At 35.4% G+C, this 20,579-nt stretch overlaps 1 protein-coding gene across 3 annotated transcripts in view; it reads right to left on the bottom strand.

Moving 5' to 3' along the window:
• LOC136027479 (microphthalmia-associated transcription factor-like) overlaps nucleotides 1-20,579 on the bottom strand; it is a 225,660-nt gene that overhangs the window by 83,074 nt on the left and 122,007 nt on the right. For all 3 annotated transcript variants that reach the window (XM_065704786.1, XM_065704788.1, XM_065704789.1), the window contains exon 3: nucleotides 16,477-16,675. In XM_065704786.1, the coding sequence (XP_065560858.1) occupies nucleotides 16,477-16,675 (199 nt within the window). The remainder of the gene's footprint in view (nucleotides 1-16,476; nucleotides 16,676-20,579) is intronic.

Consider the following 20,579-nt stretch of genomic DNA (forward strand, 5'->3'; position numbering starts at 1 on the left):
AATAATAGTAACTGTGCAATCACTTCTTTATTTAGCTATCAGCAGACTTGAGGTTTTATTTATATCGATTGGTTGTTCAAAACCGTGATATCACGGGTTATCAAAAACATGGCTGCTTAAAGCAGGATGAAGATAAATATTAGTACTATTAGAATTTAGAGATTTGGTTAGGTCATCTTTGAGCTGTAGTATGCGTTTTTCTAAATTCTGATTGGCAGTTCTGATTGGCAGTTCAAACTGTTTGGCAGTTCTAGTAGTTGCAGTGCTAGTGTTGCATCAGTATTAGTAGTAATAGTAGTAGTAGCAGTACTAAGAGCGATAGTAGCATATATATCTTGCCTTTTGGTCAGTTGAACGCGTACCTTTCATGATGCCCCGGGAGTTTCTTCTTGAAACGTTAAGTCGTGCCAAAAATGTTGTTGATGTGCCCTTTTGACAACCTTTTGATACCCTTTTTGTCTTAATACTCTACGCCTTACAAGGTGTAGTAATTGAATTGGTAGTTGAAGCAGTTTAGTAGCAGTAGTAGAATTAGAAAAATTAGCAGTGTTAGTAGTGTTAGTAGTGACATGCATATATTACATTTCGTCAGTTGATCATCCCCTTTAAGTATTCTTTCTTAAAGAATGTGTAATTCTTGTGTAACCTGTAATTCTCGCCCTAATTATGGGGCGTATTCTTAAGATGTACCCTTTTGGCAATCTTCATGCAAAAAGTGTTTAGCTTCAGTTCAAATTCCTCCTCCGTATTCTATCAAATTTTCACCTTTATACGCGTAGCCTTAATTGTACTGGTATCATAGTAGTAGTGGTAGCAGTAGGAACGATAACAGTAGCAATAGTGTATTAATATTAGTAGTAGCAGCAATAGTTGCAGCAAAATTAATAGCAATAGTAGCAGAAATATTTTGTCCTTTGGTCAACTGGACATCCCAATCATGATGCCGATAAGTTTCCTCTTGATACGACAGGCCTTTCCAAAAACTTTGCTAATACGCCCGTATCTGCAATCAGTATGCAAATAGCATACTTTGATTTAGTTCAATTTTCCCGCAACGTTTCGTCAGATGTTTATTTCAATTTCCTTTGCCTTAGTAGCACCTGCTACAGAAGTAGTAGTTTTAGTTATAGTAGTGGTAGAAGTAATAGTAGTTGAGGTTGCAAAAGAAGCAATGGTAGTTGTAGTAGTAGTAGTGTATAATTATTGCCTTCTTAATAAATTGATCCTCTACCTTATCATTTCCTGAAAGTTCCAAGTTAATATGCTCAGTCATTCCTGAGCTACGCAATTTCGACAATCAAAACACACATAACATGTACTGATTTAGTTCAACTGTCCCCTTTACATTCCCTGAAAGACTCACCTTAATGTCCTTCGTATTTTGGGAAAGTAGAAGCAAAAAATGCATACATTTTCTCAGTAACATATACTATATGTACGTACTGAACAAATGGCCTAACTTACAGCCCTCGCCATGAGGCCTCAGAGTGGGGAGGGGGGGGGGAAAGTTGTCATCCCAAACGTATAATTACTAAAACGTTCAACAATGCTGAAAAAATAGATGTTTCAAAACTTAGCTTGGATGTTTGTTCTGGGAAATTATGGGCGTGAGGGGTGGGGGGACTGGTTACTCTCAAATCATTTAGGGCTCTTAAAAAGGGCACTACAACGTGCAATTTCAAGTCAAATGAGCCCCACTTGAAATTGTATAACCACTCATAAGATAAAAATGTGCATGCCCCCAGGGCATAACTTACAGCCCTTGCCGTAAGGCTCTGGGGGCTTGTGTCAGCACTGGAGGCATTGTTATATCTTTTTTGGACTACTTTGAACGAAATAACTTTCTCAGAATTTCAATCAGATGCATTTAGTGAAAGAGGGGTAGTTGGGGGGGGGGGGGCAGCTGCTCTTGATCATTTTCGACTATTTAAAAGAGAACTAAAACTTCCAATTTTCAGTCAAATGAGCCTCCTCTGAAGCTTAAAAGCCATCCCCTCCATATTTATCTTATGTCCATATAGTTTACACACACACACACACACACACACATATATATATATATATATATATATATATATATATATATATATATATATATATATATATATATATATATATATATATATATATATATATATATATATATATATATATATATATATATATATATATATATATATATATATATATATATATATATATATATATATATATATATATATATATATATATACTAGCTGTTGGGGTGGCGCTTTGCGCCACCCCAACACCTAGTTCGTGGGGTGCTTCGCGCCTCCCCCCAAGCCCCCCCGCGCGCGTAAGTCGTTACGCGCCATATTAGTTACGCGCCATTGAAGCTGTGTCCCTGTGTCCCACCTGTGAATAGAGATAGATATAAATATATATTTTTAACTACGCAAAACATGCGAATATACAACATTCTTCGCTGTCCCATTGTCTGTGCATATAAATAGCATTTATATTCCCTGTGTCCCGGTCGTCATTTGTGTCCTGGTGTCCCAGTTATTAATTTCTCTTTGAGTGTCCCGGTCGTCATTTATATTCCCTGTGTCCCAGTGTCCCGGTCGTCATTTGTGTCCCGGTCAGTAATTTCTATTCAAACAATCCCTGTGTCTCAGTCGTCAATTATATATCCCGCCTGTGCCCCCGGCGTCCCCGTTGTAGTTGTGTTTCTGTGTCCCGGCACGCTTTCTTTTCTTACTTTCTCTATCAGCAGCGTGAACGCATTAACGCATGTCTTAAATACCATTAATGACGTCACCGTCATAGCAAAAATGACGACAACTAACTTCATGACGTCAATCGACACAGAAGGCAGCTACCCTTCAATCACGATGACTGTTAAACAGGCACTAAAACTTTCGGTTTCACCATCCAATGAGCCCCCTTCGAAGTTCATACGACTATCTTTTCTATAAAAAAAAACTTATTACACCCTTGACCTTAGAGCTATGGGGGCGGGGTTGTCATCCTCAAAGACATAATTTCTGGATCCTTCAACTACGCTGAACAAAATGGCTATCTCAAAATTTTGACTGGATGTGTTGGAAAAATGATGGGCGAGGGTAGGGATTATTTGCCCTCTAATCACTTTCGACTATTGAAAAGGGCACTAGTCCTCTCAATGTCTAATCAAATGAAACCCTTTCAATTTTTTTACGACAACTCCTTCGATACGAAGTGATACAAAATAGAAGACGGATTAAAAGTTAGTTATGAGGAAGGCTGTATTCAGGGGGTCAGGGTCTTTTATCCCCCCCGGAAAAAAATATTTTTTCGACTCGTAGAAACGTAACAAAAATGCATATAAATTTTTTTTATGCTTTTTTGGTTTTTTCGTACCCCCCCCCCCACAAAAAAACAGGGAGAAAAACCTTGGATACAACTCTGGCTATGATTTAATTTGATTATATTGTAGTTTTGGATTCATAAAAAAGACGACAAACGGTGCTTTAAAAAAATGAAATGATAAATTTGATAAATCATAAATCATACGTATTTTACAGTGAACATATTCTCACATTCTTATATAATTTGACATTTCTTAGATGAACGGCTACAAAAATGGAAATTAAAAAAAAAACAAGCATAATAAACAAAAACATTGATGAATAAAAAATACGATTTTTACAACAGTAAAACGATTTGAAAAAAAAATTCCTAATTTTGAAAATATCTATTCCAGAGGTTGCTTCAAAAGATAAATAAATTTTTTTACTCGTTATAACTTTTAAAAATGTGTAAAATGATTTTAATAGTAACACTAATGACAATAATTATTCTCCAAATAGGTTGAGCAATTCTTGTAAGAAAACAGACCGTACCTAAGCTTTGGAGCTTCTACTAAAAATGAAAAGAAAAGAAATTTATTCATTAAAATCGCAATAGAAAAATCGTATCAGTCACTTGTCTTGCAGTAATATTTACTATCTCTTAAATGATAATAGTATTAATAGCAATAACAATATCTTTGCCAAAAAATCGTATAGAGTCAGAAAGAAACAAAGACTTGGAAATGATTCGAAAAGTAAAAAAAATTAATGGGAGAAGTAAACTTCAATATTTCCTTACGATAGGAGGGATTGAACCTGACTGCCTGCGATCACCAGACACGCTCCCTTCCACTGCGCTATCGTAAGGTATTGATTTGGTTAAATTTGTCTAATAATTCACTTACATGCTTTTCATAGAAAAGTAATAATAGTAACTGTGCAACCGCTTCTTTATTTAGCTATCAGCAGACTTGAGGTTTTATTTATATCGATTGGTTGTTCAAAACCGTGATATCACGGGTTATCAAAAACATGGCTGCTTAAAGCAGGATGAAGATAAATATTAGTACTATTAGAATTTAGAGATTTGGTTAGGTCATCCTTGAGCTGTAGTATGCGTTTTTCTAAATTCTGATTGGCAGTTCTGATTGGCAGTTCAAACTGTTTGGCAGTTCTAGTAGTTGCAGTGCTAGTGTTGCATCAGTATTAGTAGTAATAGTAGTAGTAGCAGTACTAAGAGCGATAGTAGCATATAAATCTTGCCTTTTGGTCAGTTGAACGCGTAGCTTTCATGATGCCCCGGGAGTTTCTTCTTGAAACGTTAAGTCGTGCCAAAAATGTTGTTGATGTGCCCTTTTGACAACCTTTTGATACCCTTTTTGTCTTAATACTCTACGCCTTACAAGGTGTAGTAATTGAATTGGTAGTTGAAGCAGTTTAGTAGCAGTAGTAGAATTAGAAAAATTAGCAGTGGTAGTAGTGTTAGTAGTGACATGCATATATTACATTTCGTCAGTTGATCATCCCCTTTAAGTATTCTTTCTTAAAGAATGTGTAATTCTTGTGTAACCTGTAATTCTCGCCCTAATTATGGGGCGTATTCTTAAGATGTACCCTTTTGGCAATCTTCATGCAAAAAGTGTTTAGCTTCAGTTCAAATTCCTCCTCCGTATTCTATCAAATTTTCACCTTTATACGCGTAGCCTTATTTGTACTGGTATCATAGTAGTAGTGGTAGCAGTAGGAACGATAACAGTAGCAATAGTATATTAATATTAGTAGTAGCAGCAATAGTTGCAGCAAAATTAATAGCAATAGTAGCAGAAATATTTTGTCCTTTGGTCAACTGGACATCCCAATCATGATACCGATAAGTTTCCTCTTGATACGACAGGCCTTTCCAAAAACTTTGCTAATACGCCCGTATCTGCAATCAGTATGCAAATAGCATACTTTGATTTAGTTCAATTTTCCCGCAACGTTTCGTCAGATGTTTATTTCAATTTCCTTTGCCTTAGTAGCACTCGCTACAGAAGTAGTAGTTTTAGTTATAGTAGTGGTAGAAGTAATAGTAGTTGAGGTTGCAAGAGAAGCAATGGTAGTTGTAGTAGTAGTAGTGTATAATTATTGCCTTCTTAATAAATTGATCATCTACCTTATCATTTCCTGAAAGTTCCAAGTTAATATGCTCAGTCATTCCTGAGCTACGCAATTTCGACAATCAAAACACACATAACATGTACTGATTTAGTTCAACTGTCCCCTTTACATTCCCTGAAAGACTCACCTTAATGTCCTTCGTGTTTTGGGAAAGTAGAAGCAAAAAATGCATACATTTTCTCAATAACATATACTATATGTACACACTGAACAAATGGCCTAACTTACAGCCCTCGCCATGAGGCCTCAGAGTGGGGGGGGGGAAGTTGTCATCCCAAACGCATAATTACTAAAACGTTCAACAATGCTGAAAAAATAGACGTTTCAAAACTTAGCTTGGATGTTTGTTCTGGGAAATTATGGGCGTGAGGGGTGGGGGGACTGGTTACTCTCAAATCATTTAGGGCTCTTAAAAAGGGCACTACAACGTGCAATTTCAAGTCAAATGAGCCCCACTTGAAGTTTGTATAACCACTCAAAAGATAAAAAATTTGCATGCCCCCAGGGCATAACTTACAGCCCTTGCCGTAAGGCTCTGGGGGCTTGTGTCAGCACTGGAGGCATTGTTATATCTTTTTTGGACTACTTTGAACGAAATAACTTTCTCAGAATTTCAATCAGATGCATTTAGTGAAAGAGGGGTAGTTGGGGGGGGGGCAGCTGCTCTTGATCATTTTCGACTATTTAAAAAAGAACTAAAACTTCCAATTTTCAGTCAAATGAGCCTCCTCTGAAGTTTAAAAGCCATCCCCTCCATATATATCTTATGTCCATATAGTTTACACACACACACACACACACATATATATGTATATATATATATATATATATATATATATATATATATATATATATATATATATATATATATATATATATATATATATATATATATATAAATATAGCCATCCCCTCTCCATATTTATCTATATAAACCATATGTCCTCGGGGTATAACTTACCAACCCTTACCCCCAGGAACTGACGGTTTGTATCAACCCCAAAAGAATTGTTGTACAATCTTTGGATTATTTCGAAAAAAGTGGCTATCTTAGAATTTCTATTAGACTAATTTTGGGAAAATATTACGTGTTGGGGGGGGATAGCTACCCTTCAATCACGATGACTGTTAAACAGGCACTAGAACTTTCGGTTTCACCATCCAATGAGCCCCCTTCGAAGTTCATACGACTATCTTTTCTATAAAAAAAAACTTAATACACCCTTGACCTTAGAGCTATGGGGGCGGGGTTGTCATCCTCAAAGACATAATTTCTGGATCCTTCAACTACGCTGAACAAAATGGCTATCTCAAAATTTTGACTGGATGTGTTGGAAAAATGATGGGCGAGGGTAGGGATTATTTGCCCTCTAATCACTTTCGACTATTGAAAAGGGCACTAGTCCTCTCAATGTCTAATCAAATGAAACCCTTTCAATTTTTTTACGACAACTCCTTCGATACGAAGTGATACAAAATAGAAGACGGATTAAAAGTTAGTTATGAGGAAGGCTGTATCCAGGGGGTCAGGGTCTTTTATCCCCCCCCCCCGGAAAAAAAATATTTTTTCGACTCGTAGAAACGTAACAAAAATACATATAAATTTTTTTTATGCGGTTTCGGTTTTTTCGTACCCCCCCCCCCCACAAAAAAACAGGGAGAAAAACCTTGGATACAACTCTGGCTATGATTTAATTTGATTATATTGTAGTTTTATATTCATAAAAAAGACGCCAAACGGTGCTTTAAAAAAATGAAATGATAAATTTGATAAATCATAAATCATACGTATTTTACAGTGAACATATTCTCACATTCTTATATAATTTGACATTTCTTAGATGAACGGCTACAAAAATGGAAATTAAAAAAAAAAACAAGAATAATAAACAAAAACATTGATGAATAAAAAATACGATTTTTACAACAGTAAAACGATTTGAAAAAAAAAAATTCCTAATTTTGAAAATATCTATTCCAGAGGTTGCTTCAAAAGATAAATAAATTTTTTTACTTGTTATGACTTTTAAAAATGTGTAAAATGATTTTAATAGTAACACTAATGACAATAATTATTCTCCAAATAGGTTGAGCAATGCTTGTAAGAAAACAGACCGTACCTAAGCTTTGGAGCTTCTACCAAAAATGAAAAGAAAAGAAATTTATTCATTAAAATCGCAATAGAAAAATCGTATCAGTCACTTGTCTTGCAGTAATATTTACTATCTCTTAAATGATAATAGTATTAATAGCAATAACAATATCTTTGCCAAAAAATCGTATAGAGTCAGAAAGAAACAAAGATTTGGAAATGATTCGAAAAGTAAAAAAAATTAATGGAAGAAGTAAACTTCAATATTTCCTTACGATAGGAGGGATTGAACCTGACTGCCTGCGATCACCAGACACGCTCCCTTCCACTGCGCTATCGTAAGGTATTAATTTTGTTAAATTTGTCTAATAATTCACTCACATGCTTTTCATAGAAAAGTAATAATAGTAACTGTGCAACTGCTTCTTTATTTAGCTATCAGCAGATAAATAATTTTTTTTACTTGTTATAACTTTTAAAAATGTGTAAAATGATTTTAATAGTAACACTAATGACAATAATTATTCTCCAAATAGGTTGAGCAATGCTTGTAAGAAAACAGACCGTACCTAAGCTTTGGAGCTTCTACCAAAAATGAAAAGAAAAGAAATTTATTCATTAAAATCGCAATAGAAAAATCGTATCAGTCACTTGTCTTGCAGTAATATTTACTATCTCTTAAATGATAATAGTATTAATAGCAATAACAATATCTTTGCCAAAAAGAAGTGCTAAAATCCCCTCCCCCCGAAAAAACAGCTTGCCACACTTCAACTTTGCAAGCTTAAACTAGAAACAAAAAATAACGGCGAGAAATGCGAAAAGCCGAACAACGCTTCCCATAAATTTTGGGTTAATCTTTCCGTATTTGCCAGAGTAAATAACAGGTTTATAGGACAATAAAAAAATAGTCAAATAAAAGGTCTTTCTACAAAGGGATTTGATATACAGACCATATTTTTGATATTATTTTAGATATAATTGCACTTAGAATAATCTAAATTTTTGCAAAATATTCTTAATCTAGAGGGTTCCATTTTGAGAATGGCAAAAAATTGCATATTACAACATGACACGACTTGAGTAGCGCATATTTTACGTCAAAGTTCTAATTTCCCTTTGCACTTTACTGAAAAAAAAATCAAATGAGTGTGCATTGTCAGTTTAATTTACATATGCTGAAATTTACTTCTTAAAATGCTAATAATATTTGATTTATTAAAGTTATAAAAGTGAAAATATTTAAATTTTTCAGTAAAGTGCAAATTATATTCTGACCTTGGGATGGCATAGGGGTTTTGAGCCCTCCTCATTTTAATTTCTGCTCGTTTTGAATTTGACTCGATTATTTATTCTAATTTCTGTTCGTTTTAGGTTTTATTTATTTATCGATGCCGATTTGCGGTAGTTTTTTGCTTTGAAGATTATTTGATTTTATTTTTATTCATTTTTGGTTTAATGGAGTTCTTCACTTTTCTTTGAATTTTTACGGAATATTTTTACGGATTTTTTTTTTTTTTAATCAATTTCTGTTCGTTTTATATTGACATAGTCTTTTCGGGGAAACAGAAAATAACAGTTGAATTTTTTTTTAGTTTTCCTTTAAGAATTTATAGTTTGGCCTGCTATTTGTATGATGGAGAAAATTTTTCAACGATTTTTAACAACATACACACTTTTAAAAATCTGAACACAAATAGTAGTATTTAATTCAGTTATATACCTCCTCTAGTTGACCTGAAAAATGAAACTTGATGCCATTCGCAGAAAAATCTATCTAAGCTCTTTAACAGCTTGGATACACTTACACTCTTTTGATTTATTTAAATTTTAATAGCAGAAGTAGTAACAGAAATAGCCCCGAAAGTTTAAACTTAATACCCTCAGTAGTTCTTGGGATAGGCTACTGCTGAGATGTCTTATTGGCAATCAGTGCTTTTTTATTTTATCTGAAGGTATTATTTAATTTTGAAACATAATGGAAAAATTGCATAACTGCGGGGGATTGACCTACGCAATAACGCTATATATGCAATTACAAGACAATTCGGCTATCTTAAAAAAATCGCTAAATTCGGCTACTTTAAACAAAATCGCTATCGTAAGTTTTGATTGCAAGTGTTTGAAAGATTATGAGCTAAAGAAAAGGGCTGATTGCCCTCAAATCACTTTTGACTCTTTAAAAGAGTACTAGAACTTTGAATTTCCAATCAAATTAGCTCCTGTAAAATATCAGTGATATTACTAGCGATGATAGAGCAGCGCTGCCAATGATTTTGCTGATATGCCCTTTTGATATTTGTAGGCATACAGTTCTCTCGTTTAAGTTAAACTTCCCCTAAACGTTTCAACTTAATGCCCTTAGTGTCATTAGCTTCAGTAACCGTAGAAGTAGTAAACAAAGTATACACATTATGTCTTTTGGTAGTTCAAAATCTGTCACAACTTATCGTGAAAGATCAATTCATGGCAACGAACTGTAGTAAAGAGTGATCCAGCTCAATAGTAAATAGAAGTCTTAAAAACGCCCTATTTTTCTGATATGCCCTTTTGATATTTGTAGGCATACAATTCTCTCGTTTAAGTTAAACTTCCCCTAAACGTTTCAACTTAATGCCCTTAGTGTCATTAGCTTCAGTAACCGTAGAAGTAGTAAACAAAGTATACACATTATGTCTTTTGGTAGTTCAAAATCTGTCACAACTTATCGTGAAAGATCAATTCATGGTAACGGACTGTAGTAAAGAGTGATCCAGCTCAATAGTAAATGGAAGTCTAAAAAACGGAATTTTGATGTTAATAGATACATCAAGAGAATCGGATTTTTATGCGGATCTTAAATATATAAGCTTCATAAAATTTAGTCTTACCCATCAAAAGATACGAGCCTGAGAAAATTTGCCTTATTTTGAAAAATAGGGGAAACACCCCCTAAAAGTAATAGAATTTAACGAAAATTTCACCATCGCATTCAGCGTATCAGAGAACCCCAATTCAAGCTCCTATCTACAAAAATGTGGAAATTCGTATTTTTTACCAGAAGACCGATCACGGGTGCGTGTTTATTTGTTGTTTTTTTCTTTTTTTTCTTTTTCTCAGGGGTGATCGTATCGACCCAGTGGTCCTAGAATGTCGCGAGGGGGCTCATTCTAATGGAAATGAAAAGTTTTAGTGCCCTTTTTAAGTGACCCAAAAATTGGAGGGCAACTAGGCCCCCTCCCACGCTCATTTTTTCCCGAAGTCAATGGATCAAAGTTTTGAGCTAACCATTTTGTTCAGAATAGCCGAAAAACATAATTATATGTCTTTGGAGACGACTTATTTCCCATAGTCCCTGGGGGAGGGGCTGCAAGTTACAAACTTTGACCAGTATTTACATAGAGTAATGGTTATTGGGAAGTGTTCCAACGTTTTCAGGGGGATTTTCTCGGTTGGGGGGTTGAGGGGAGGGAGACACGTGGAAGTATCTTTACTTGGAGGAATTTGTCATGGGGGAAGAGAAATTCCATGAGGGGGGCGCCGGATTTTCTAGCATTATTTAAAAAAAAATGAAAAATAAATATGAAAAAGTTTTTCAACTGAAAGTAAGGAGCAGCATTAAAACTTAAAACGAACAGAAATTATTGCACATATGAGAGGTTCATCTCCTCCTAAATACCTAGCTCTTTACTCTAAAGTACTTTAAGTAATTTCAACTATTTATTCTACGGCCCTTGTGATTCTGGGGTTATTCTTAGAGAATTGGGAAAAAATTCAAGCTTTAGTGCAAAGAGCGAGGTATTGACTTGGGGGTAAATTCCCTCATATATGTAATAAAAATATACAAATATAGAAGTTCGTTGCGTAAGTTAATTCGTAATTTACGTATACTAATAAAAACGTTCGTAAAAAAAAATAAATAAAAGTTCTAGTCGCCTTTTTAAGTAACCAAAAATTGGAAGGCAACTAGTCCTCCTCCCCCAACCCTTTCTTTTATCAAAATCGTCCGAGCAAAAATATGAGAAAGCCATTTAGCCAAAAAAAAAACAAAAAAAAATAATATGCAAATTTCGTTTTAATTATTCAGGTGTGGTGAGCCAAAGTCAAAACATGTATTAATTTAAAAACGTCCAGAAATTAAATAAAAAAAAACAAGTTTTTTTAACTGCAAGTAAGGTATATGAAAGGGTTGTCCCCTCCTCAACGTCCCGGTCTTTACGCTAAAGTTTGACTCTTTGTCACACCTCTACTTTTCAAAACAATAAAGAACTTTAGCGTAAAGAGCGTGGCGTTGAGGTGGGGAGAACCCTTTCAAATACGGAATAATTTCTGTTCGTTTTAAGTTTCAATGTCGCTCCTTACTTGCAGTTAAAAACACCTGTTTTTTTATATTTAATCTAACTTAATAATGTAAGCCGTTACTGTGATCTTGCTTTGTCACTCTCCAATCTACAGCTTGTGTAGTGTCAATAGTTGTAAAAGCAGTAGTAGCACATAGCACCTTTTTTTTAACATCTCCTTCAAAACACGATGACATTTTTAACTTAACACCATCAACCGGTCCTGAAGTATCACGATACGTCCTCTTGTCAACCTATGTGGGCATAGCGTGTTTCGATTTATTTCAATATAGTTACAATATTGTCCTAAATTTTCGCCTTTATACCCTTAGGATCATTAGTAGTAGCTGTAGCACCAGTAGTTATAGTAGTAGCAGTAAGGGTAGAGTTGACAGTAGTAGTCTTAACTTTTGTAGTAGTAGTAGCAGTAGCAGTAACATTAATAGTAGTAGTAGTAGTAGTCGGAGGAGTATAAGTAGTAGTAGTATTATGCAAGTATTGTCTTTTGGCTACGTTTAACATCCCCCCAATAAGCGTTGAAAGGTTTAATTCCATGCAATAAAGTGTTCCTAAGATATTGCTGATATGCCCTTTTGACAAACTGCATACACATGGAAGGTTTTCATTCGTACAACAGAAATTTTCAGAAATATTCTCCGAAAATTTCATCTTCATACCCTTAGGTATAGTTGTAATAGTAGTTGTAATGAAAGATTAATCTTAATCCCCTTCGTATTTTGGCAAAATAGAAGTCAGACATGCATACCTTTACCTTTACATGCATTCCATAAAAATGCCCCACGGCATAACTTAAAGTCCTTGCCCCAGGGCTCTGGGGGTTGTACTAACCCTGGAGGCATTGTTATGTGTTCTTTGGACAATTTTGAATAAATTTGCCCTCGCATAGTTTCAATCAGATGCCTTTGTTAAAAAGAAGAGTAGTTGGGGGGAGATTAGTTGACCTGCATCAATGTTGACTTTTAAAATGAACTAGAACTTCCAATTTCAACCAAATGAGCCACCTCTAAAACTTATGCATCTATCCCTTCCATAAGAATCTTAAACGCTCAAGGAGCATAACTTACAACCCTCGCCCTCAGGCTCTGGTGGTTTGTATCAACCCCAATAGCCTTGTTATATGATCTCTAGACTATTTTGAATAAAAAAATTGTCTCGAAGTTTCCACTGGATGAATCTCGGGAAAACGCGACGTGTTTGTGTGTTTGAGGGGGGAGGGTAGCTTAGCTCTGATCACTTTGAATCTTAAAAAGAGCACTAAAAACTTCTGATTACCAATCCAATGAGTACCCTTCAACGCATATACAATCACTTTTTCTATAAGAACCTTATATGCTCCCAGGACATAACTTATAGCCCTTGTCTTGAGGTCTGTAGGGGGTGGGGTGGGGTGTGTCTTCCTCACAGATATAATTTCCAGGCCCTTCTACTACGATGAACAGAATTGTTATTTCAAAATTTTGATAGGAGATGTTAAAGGAACTGATGAACGTCGAAGGGGAACGGTGTGCTTTTTGCTCTCAAATCACTTTTACTCTTAAAAAGGGTACTATAACTTCCAATTTCAAATCAAACGAGGTATCTGAAGTTAATAACACCACCCCTTCCATAGAGATCTTATGTGGCCCCAGGACATGACTTACAACCCTATCTTCAGGACACTGGGGTGTTGTGTCAACCCTAGATGCATTGCTATATGTTCTTTGGACTATTTTGAGCAAATCACTATCTAAAATTTTTAATCAGATCCAATTACTGAAGAAGGGTGGGGGGCTAGCTGCCCTCCATCACTTCTGCCTCTTTAAAGGGAACTAGAACTTCCAATTTTCAACCAAAGAAGCCTCCTCTAAGGTTTATACAACTATCCCTTCCATAAGAACCTTAAATGCCCCGGGAGGATAATTCACAACCCTCCAGGCTCTGGGAGTTTGTATCAACCTCAAAAGTCTGTCTCAAAAGTCAACTTATTTTGGATATAATTGCTATCTCAAAATTTCTATTAGACGCATTTCAAGACAATACGACATGCGTGTGTCTGGGAGGGGGGTAGCTGTACTCGGATCACTTTGACTCTTAAAAAGGGTACTAGAGCTTCTGATTACCAGTCCAATGAGTCCCCTTCGAAGTTTACACGACCATACTTTCTATAAAAGCCTTATACACCCCCAGGACATAACTTACAACCCTTGCCCTGACGTCTGGGGGGGGTGTCATCCTTAAAGCCATAGTTTCCTGACCTTTCAACTACGTTAAACAATATGGCTACCTTAAAATTTTCATTGGAAATACCTGGGGACATGACGGGCGTGGGGGGGGGGCATTTACCCTCGAATCTCTTTCGACTAATAAAAACGGCACTAGTCCTGTCAATTTCAATCGAATGAGCCCTTTTTAAAGTTTCTACGACAAAGCTTTCTATAAATACCTTATATTCCCCAAGGGAATAGCTTACAATCCTTGCCCTGAGGGCTGTGGGAGGGGGGTTGTCATCCTCCAAGACATAGTTTACGGACCCTTCAACTACGTTGCACAGAATAGCTGTATCAAAATTTGATTGGAAGTGTTTGAGGAAATGATGGTCACGGTGGGGGAGGGCATTTACCCTCCAATCACTTTCGTCTATTAAAAAGAGCACTAGCCCTAGAAATTTCCAACCAGATGACCCCCTTTTGAAGTTTCTACCACAACGCTTTCTGTAAAAAACCTTGTATGACCCCCGGGGTATAACTTACAACCCCCGCCCTGTAAGTTGTGGGGGTTTGTCATCCTCAAAGACATAAATATCCTACCTTTCAACTACGTTTAGCAAAATAGCTATATAAAATTTTTTGATCGGAAGCGTTTGAGGAAATGATGGCCGCAGGGAGCATGTGCCCTCCGATCGCTTTCTCCTATTAAAAAAGGCACTAGCCCTCTCAATTTCCAAAGAAATGACCCGTTTTTGAATTTTTTACGACAATACTTTCTATAAAAATACGATATGCCCCCAAAGGCATAACTTACAGGCAACTTACAACCCTTGTCCTTAAGGCTGTGAAGGAGGGGGGGTGTCATCCTCAAAGACATAATTTCCGGACCTTTCAACTACGTTGAACAAAATAAATATCTCGAAATTTTGATTGGATGTGTTGCGGAAATGGTGGGCGTAGTAAGGGGGATTAGTTGCCCTCCAATCCCTTTCGAGTATCAGAAAGGGCTCTAGCCCTTTCAATTTCCGATCGAATGAGCTGTTTTCAAATTTCTTTACGACAACTCCTTTGATACGAAGTGCCTGTTACCAAACAAACCAAAAAATAAATAAATAATACATTACGCCAACATCGTTCTTCATTTAGGTAGCGCTATTGCGCTGCCTATGATGGATCATCGCTAGATAATCTGGTTTAGATCAACGGCATAGGTGAAGTTTGAGACGGGTTTGCCCATTTCCACACAAGAATCCGAGAAGGGAGGATCCGTTTGAAAATACGCAATGTCTGATCCATGAGAATATGTGTAAACGAACGAAATGTTTACCGAGCGTAAACTATCCAAAGATGAGGGAAGTTTCGCTCAATCAAGAACACCTTGCTAAAGTTTAACTTCAGTTTATCCATGGCCACAGTAGAGGTAATATTACAGTAGTAAAAAGGGTACTTGTATGATAAAATTCCTACCGCTCAAGTTGTTCATTCGATGACGCATTTTAGAACCGTATTTTTCTTTCGTTAGTTTCTTTCAGCTTAGCGTGAGACAAGACGAAGAGATGAGTCAAAATGGACGGAAAATATATAATTTGGGCTAAATATTTTTGCATACTAGGGGGTGGAGAGCGGGGCTAAAGTATTTGGATAGTGTGAAGTTTGAAAACAATTCTTACTACATAATATGCAGAATAAAATTACCTGAAACACTAGGCATGCAACCCGCTATAGTTTACCCCACCATCCCCATGATGTGCAAACATATAGCCCACATTTGTTTCTAAGTATTATATTTTTATCTTACTTTGGTATATTTCATTAGGATTGAACGTCAGAGATAAATATTAGAAGAATAATAGGTAGGGAATATATCATACAAGTACTGCAAAAAGTCCTACACTCTCCATTGAAGATTTTTTACCACATCATAACCACATAAGCTTCATGGCCCTACCTTCGTGGACGCATAATGACAAATGTATCGGACGGAAAACCAAGTAACAACTGGAACTATGGCTCTGACAGTTTATGAAACTCCCCAAATTGCGCGCTATGAAATGTGTGTCATATTCGGAGAAACATTTCGCTACTGTATATTACCTCTACTATGATCCATGGCAAACATTAAGATAAAAAGCACCCGTTCGAAAATGTCCAAGTGAAAAATAAATTTAACAATAAGGCGAGACTACAGAAGCCCCAGTTTTATCTATAAATATTTCTTTTGGTCCTATAATTTAATACGACTTTTAACCGTAAGTTTAACTTTATTATCCATGCGAAAATATTTATTTATATTTTAGTTAATTCGGTGGAGATTCTAGCCTCTCTTGCACCTGGGACAAAATTTTCATTAGTGCCTCTCTCCCCCTCCCCCATAAAATAAAATCACTTCAATAAAACAAAATTACTTTTATCGCTTCGGGACTGAAGATTTTTATTCTATCGCTGGGGCTCCACGACCTACTAACTTTGGTCGTCACAAGGGGTATGGTGCGCTCTTCACTAGCACGTTTTTGTTTCGCTTCACGCCGGGCTTCCTCTTCCATCTGCTGTCTCTGGAGCAGCTGTCTAAAATTTGTTCTTGACGTTGCCGAACTTCCAAGTGTCCTAAAAACGAAAATGAAAAGCTGAAAAAAATTAGGCAAGACCGGGGATGCAGACCCGTAACTTCAGAATTTAAGAGTGCGGAAGGGGGAGCTTAGCCTTCTATATACCTTTTGAGGAAACTTCTGAATATTCAGTGAGAGCAAGGTAAAGAAGTACGATACTCAAAGCAGTAGCGTTAAACAGACTATGCTTCAATATTACTCAGCTGTTTTGTGCTAAATATCCAATATGAAACCGCAACATAGTGGTGTCAATTTATGGGAATTTCCCCCTCGCACTTTCGCCCCACCAATCCTAGGTTTCGAAAAATAACCTTTTCTGGGAAAGGGTGTTTTTCTAAAAAAAACTGAAAAAGTGATAAATTTACTCACCTTTTCCTCTTAGATCTGAAAAATACATTTACCCCCTACCTAAATTTTTGTGAATTGACACCACTGCGTCTACGAAGCTTGACTATCGACTCCTCAAATTAATTCACACCATCAATATCCTACTAGCAAGGTAATCTCAAAACAGTTGCCCTAAAAGTAGTTATAGCATTATTCTGGCATGATTCTTGGCAGCAACGATACCAATGGTATGTATATACACATATTTATATATATATATATATATATATATATATATATATATATATATATATATATATATACATATATATACATATATATATATATATATATATATATATATATATATATATATGTATATATATATATATATATATATATATATATATACATATATATATATACATATATATATATATATATATATATATATATATATATATATATATATATATATATATATATATATATATATATAGGTATATATAGTATATAGAAGTATATATAGGTAGGTAGGTAGGTCATTCTATTCAAAAAACAATACTATAAATTTTTATTCATCAGCTAAAAAATAGGCCGCCATTGCCTGTAAGCATTGCTGACATCAAATACCATCCATTTCTTTAAAATATTTCACTTACCGTTAAAAAGAAAAATAAATAAGATAAATAACCTTCAAAAAAGAAAGAAAACAAAACACAAAAAAAGAAAACAAAACAAAAACTAATGATAATTTTAACAAAATGGGGGGAAACACCCTTCTCTCAATCTAAAATACTCAACATTACTTATTGTTCAGAAGATGGGCCTTGAGGCGTCGTTTCAGCCGGTTCAGACTTTCTGATTCCTTACCTTGCTGTGGGAATGGAATCCAGACAGACGGTCCCATGTATCCGATGACATGAGCCGACAGGGATGTATTCCAAAACTTATGAACAAGATAATTTGAATTTCGCGTGTCATAATCATGATAAAAAGAACCCAAGCTAAAAAAATCATTAAAAATATCAGGCCCTAAATTATGTAGACACTGATATACTAAAAATTTCCTAGAATTCTAATTGCCTTATTCTGTTGCACTTGAACTCTCCTATAATTAGACTGAAACTTACAAGCCCAGATTAAACAACCATAATTTATATACGACGCAATTAAAGTATGGTACAGTGACATTAAAACTTTCAAAGGAAGCACATTTTTTAGACGCCGCAGCATTGTAACTCCCCTTGACGCTTTGCAGGAAACTAGGTCACTCTGCGCCTTCCAGCTCAGTTTGAAGTCAAGAAGAAACCCAAGGTGACGCGTTTCTCGGACCAGTCCTTCTAAAAACCATGCAATTTGTTTTTGAAGCATTAACAGCAAGTTTACTGAGAGTAACAAACGTATGAAGTCCCTCAGTGTCGTCAAGTAATCACGATAAGAAGAACCCAAACAAAAAAAATCATTAAAAATATCAGGCCCTAAATTATGTAGACACTGATATACCAAAATACCGATCTGCATGTCTCTGATTTTTCCAACATCCAAAATATCAAACTTCTTATATATAGACACAGTATAGATCGCTTCCACGATCATAGTTTCCTAGAATTCTAATTGCCTTATTCTGTTGCACTTGAACTCTCCTATAATTAGACTGAAAGTTAGAAGCCCAGATTAAACAACCATAACTTATATACGACGCTATTAAAGTATGTTACAGTGACAATAAAACTTACAAAGGAAGCACATTTTTTAGACGCTGCAGCATTCCAACTCCCCTTGACACTTTTCAGGAAACTAGGTCACTGTGCGCCTTCCAACTCAGTTTGAAAACAAGAAGAAACCCAAGGTAACGCGTTTCTCGAACTTGTTTCAAAGAAACACCATTTTACTTTATATCTGAAGGTAAATCTTGGGGTTCATTAGTCCTTATGAAAGCCATTTAATCTGTCCTTGAAGCATTTACAGCAAGTTTACTGAGTGTAACAAACTTATGAAGTCCCTTTACAGCACTGTTTGCTCGGTCTATCAAGTCCGGCAATGATTTGGCAATAACAGTTATACAAGTGCCGTCGGCAAAAGACGTAAAGTAACCAGGGATAAAAAAATCTCATACTATCTACATAAATTAAAAATAAAAGAAGACGTAGGACATAACCTTGTGGCACTCCGCAATTCAATGGATAAACTGTGAAACTTCATTATTTATTTCAACTTTTACACTTCCACCTCGCAAATACGACTCAAACCAACTCAAGCAATTGTTCCTAATACCAAACTTCAACAATCTATCCAACAAAATTCCAAAATCAACAACATAAAAAGCTTTCTTAAAATCAATGAAAATTGTCATGCAAAAATAATTTTTCTCCAGTGCACCGTTTACCTTATCAATTAAATCTAAAGCGGCATGCACAGCTGCCGTATATATATATATATATATATATATATATATATATATATATATATATATATATATATATATATATATATATATATATATATATATATATATATATATATAGACACCAAAGATATAACGTATACCTCAATGATATATGCTTTTTTCAATCACAACAATTTTTTTCCAATCACTTAAATTCCTCTAACAAAGTTTAAAGATAGACTTCTTAGAATTGACTCTGCTGTTAGTTTTACGAGCAAACTAATTGTTAGACTGACTCTTCCAAATTTGATGGACAAGGTATGTTGATGGAAGAGTATATTTTCGGACACTTATGGTACAATTGCAAAAACAGGAGCTGGAGGAAAATATATTTTAATATGGAGGGCTGCCCCCACCCCCTCCATTTGAAAATTTAACAATTTTTAACTGTTTTTGCACCTTTTTAACTGTTTTGATGCCCCCTTTTTTCAGACTATTTCAAAGAAAGCTAGTACATAGTTTCGCTAATCAGAATAATTCCAAATGACTCCTAGTCATTTTTCAAAATAAAAAAAAAGAATAAAATTTGGTTGTGTAACGACTTTTAGCTTATTGAGGCTATGATAATAAGAAAGAAAGGAACCAACAGTGCCTGGGAGTTTTTTAAACTAATATTCCATTGCTGACTAGAACGGGATATTTATTTTGCGGAGGAATTATAAAATCCAAACTTATATTAAGACTACAAACTGAGATACAGTATGACAACGATTTGAATGCTATTTACCTACTTGTATTTATAGATAAGATAACATTGCTATGCATGCTACCTATATAAATGAGTTTAGACAATAGACAGGATTGTAGCTGAACTTGAAGCCTTTTGATTTTCTTGTTATGAAGCCCTGTTTTCAAGTCGTTTTTAAGCGATGATTACCTATTACCATGTCTTTATTCGGCTTTCTCAAATTAAGCTGGATGAGCTCGTTTTGGTGTGACTTCAAGATGGATGGCCAATCAAAATGCACCCAAACAGAAGGTGTTAGTGCCACCCTGTCAAGGTGCGCTTTAATTAGTCTTAGGGGCTGATGGCACTGGATCTGGAAAATATAAATTAAGACAAGTCTCGGAAAAGCCAGCTTCGGAAAACCAAAAACAGGCGAATTTATTATGCTTTTGAGTGAAA

Source organism: Artemia franciscana, chromosome 5 (genome assembly GCF_032884065.1).
Source record: "Artemia franciscana chromosome 5, ASM3288406v1, whole genome shotgun sequence".
NCBI lineage: Eukaryota > Metazoa > Arthropoda > Branchiopoda > Anostraca > Artemiidae > Artemia > Artemia franciscana.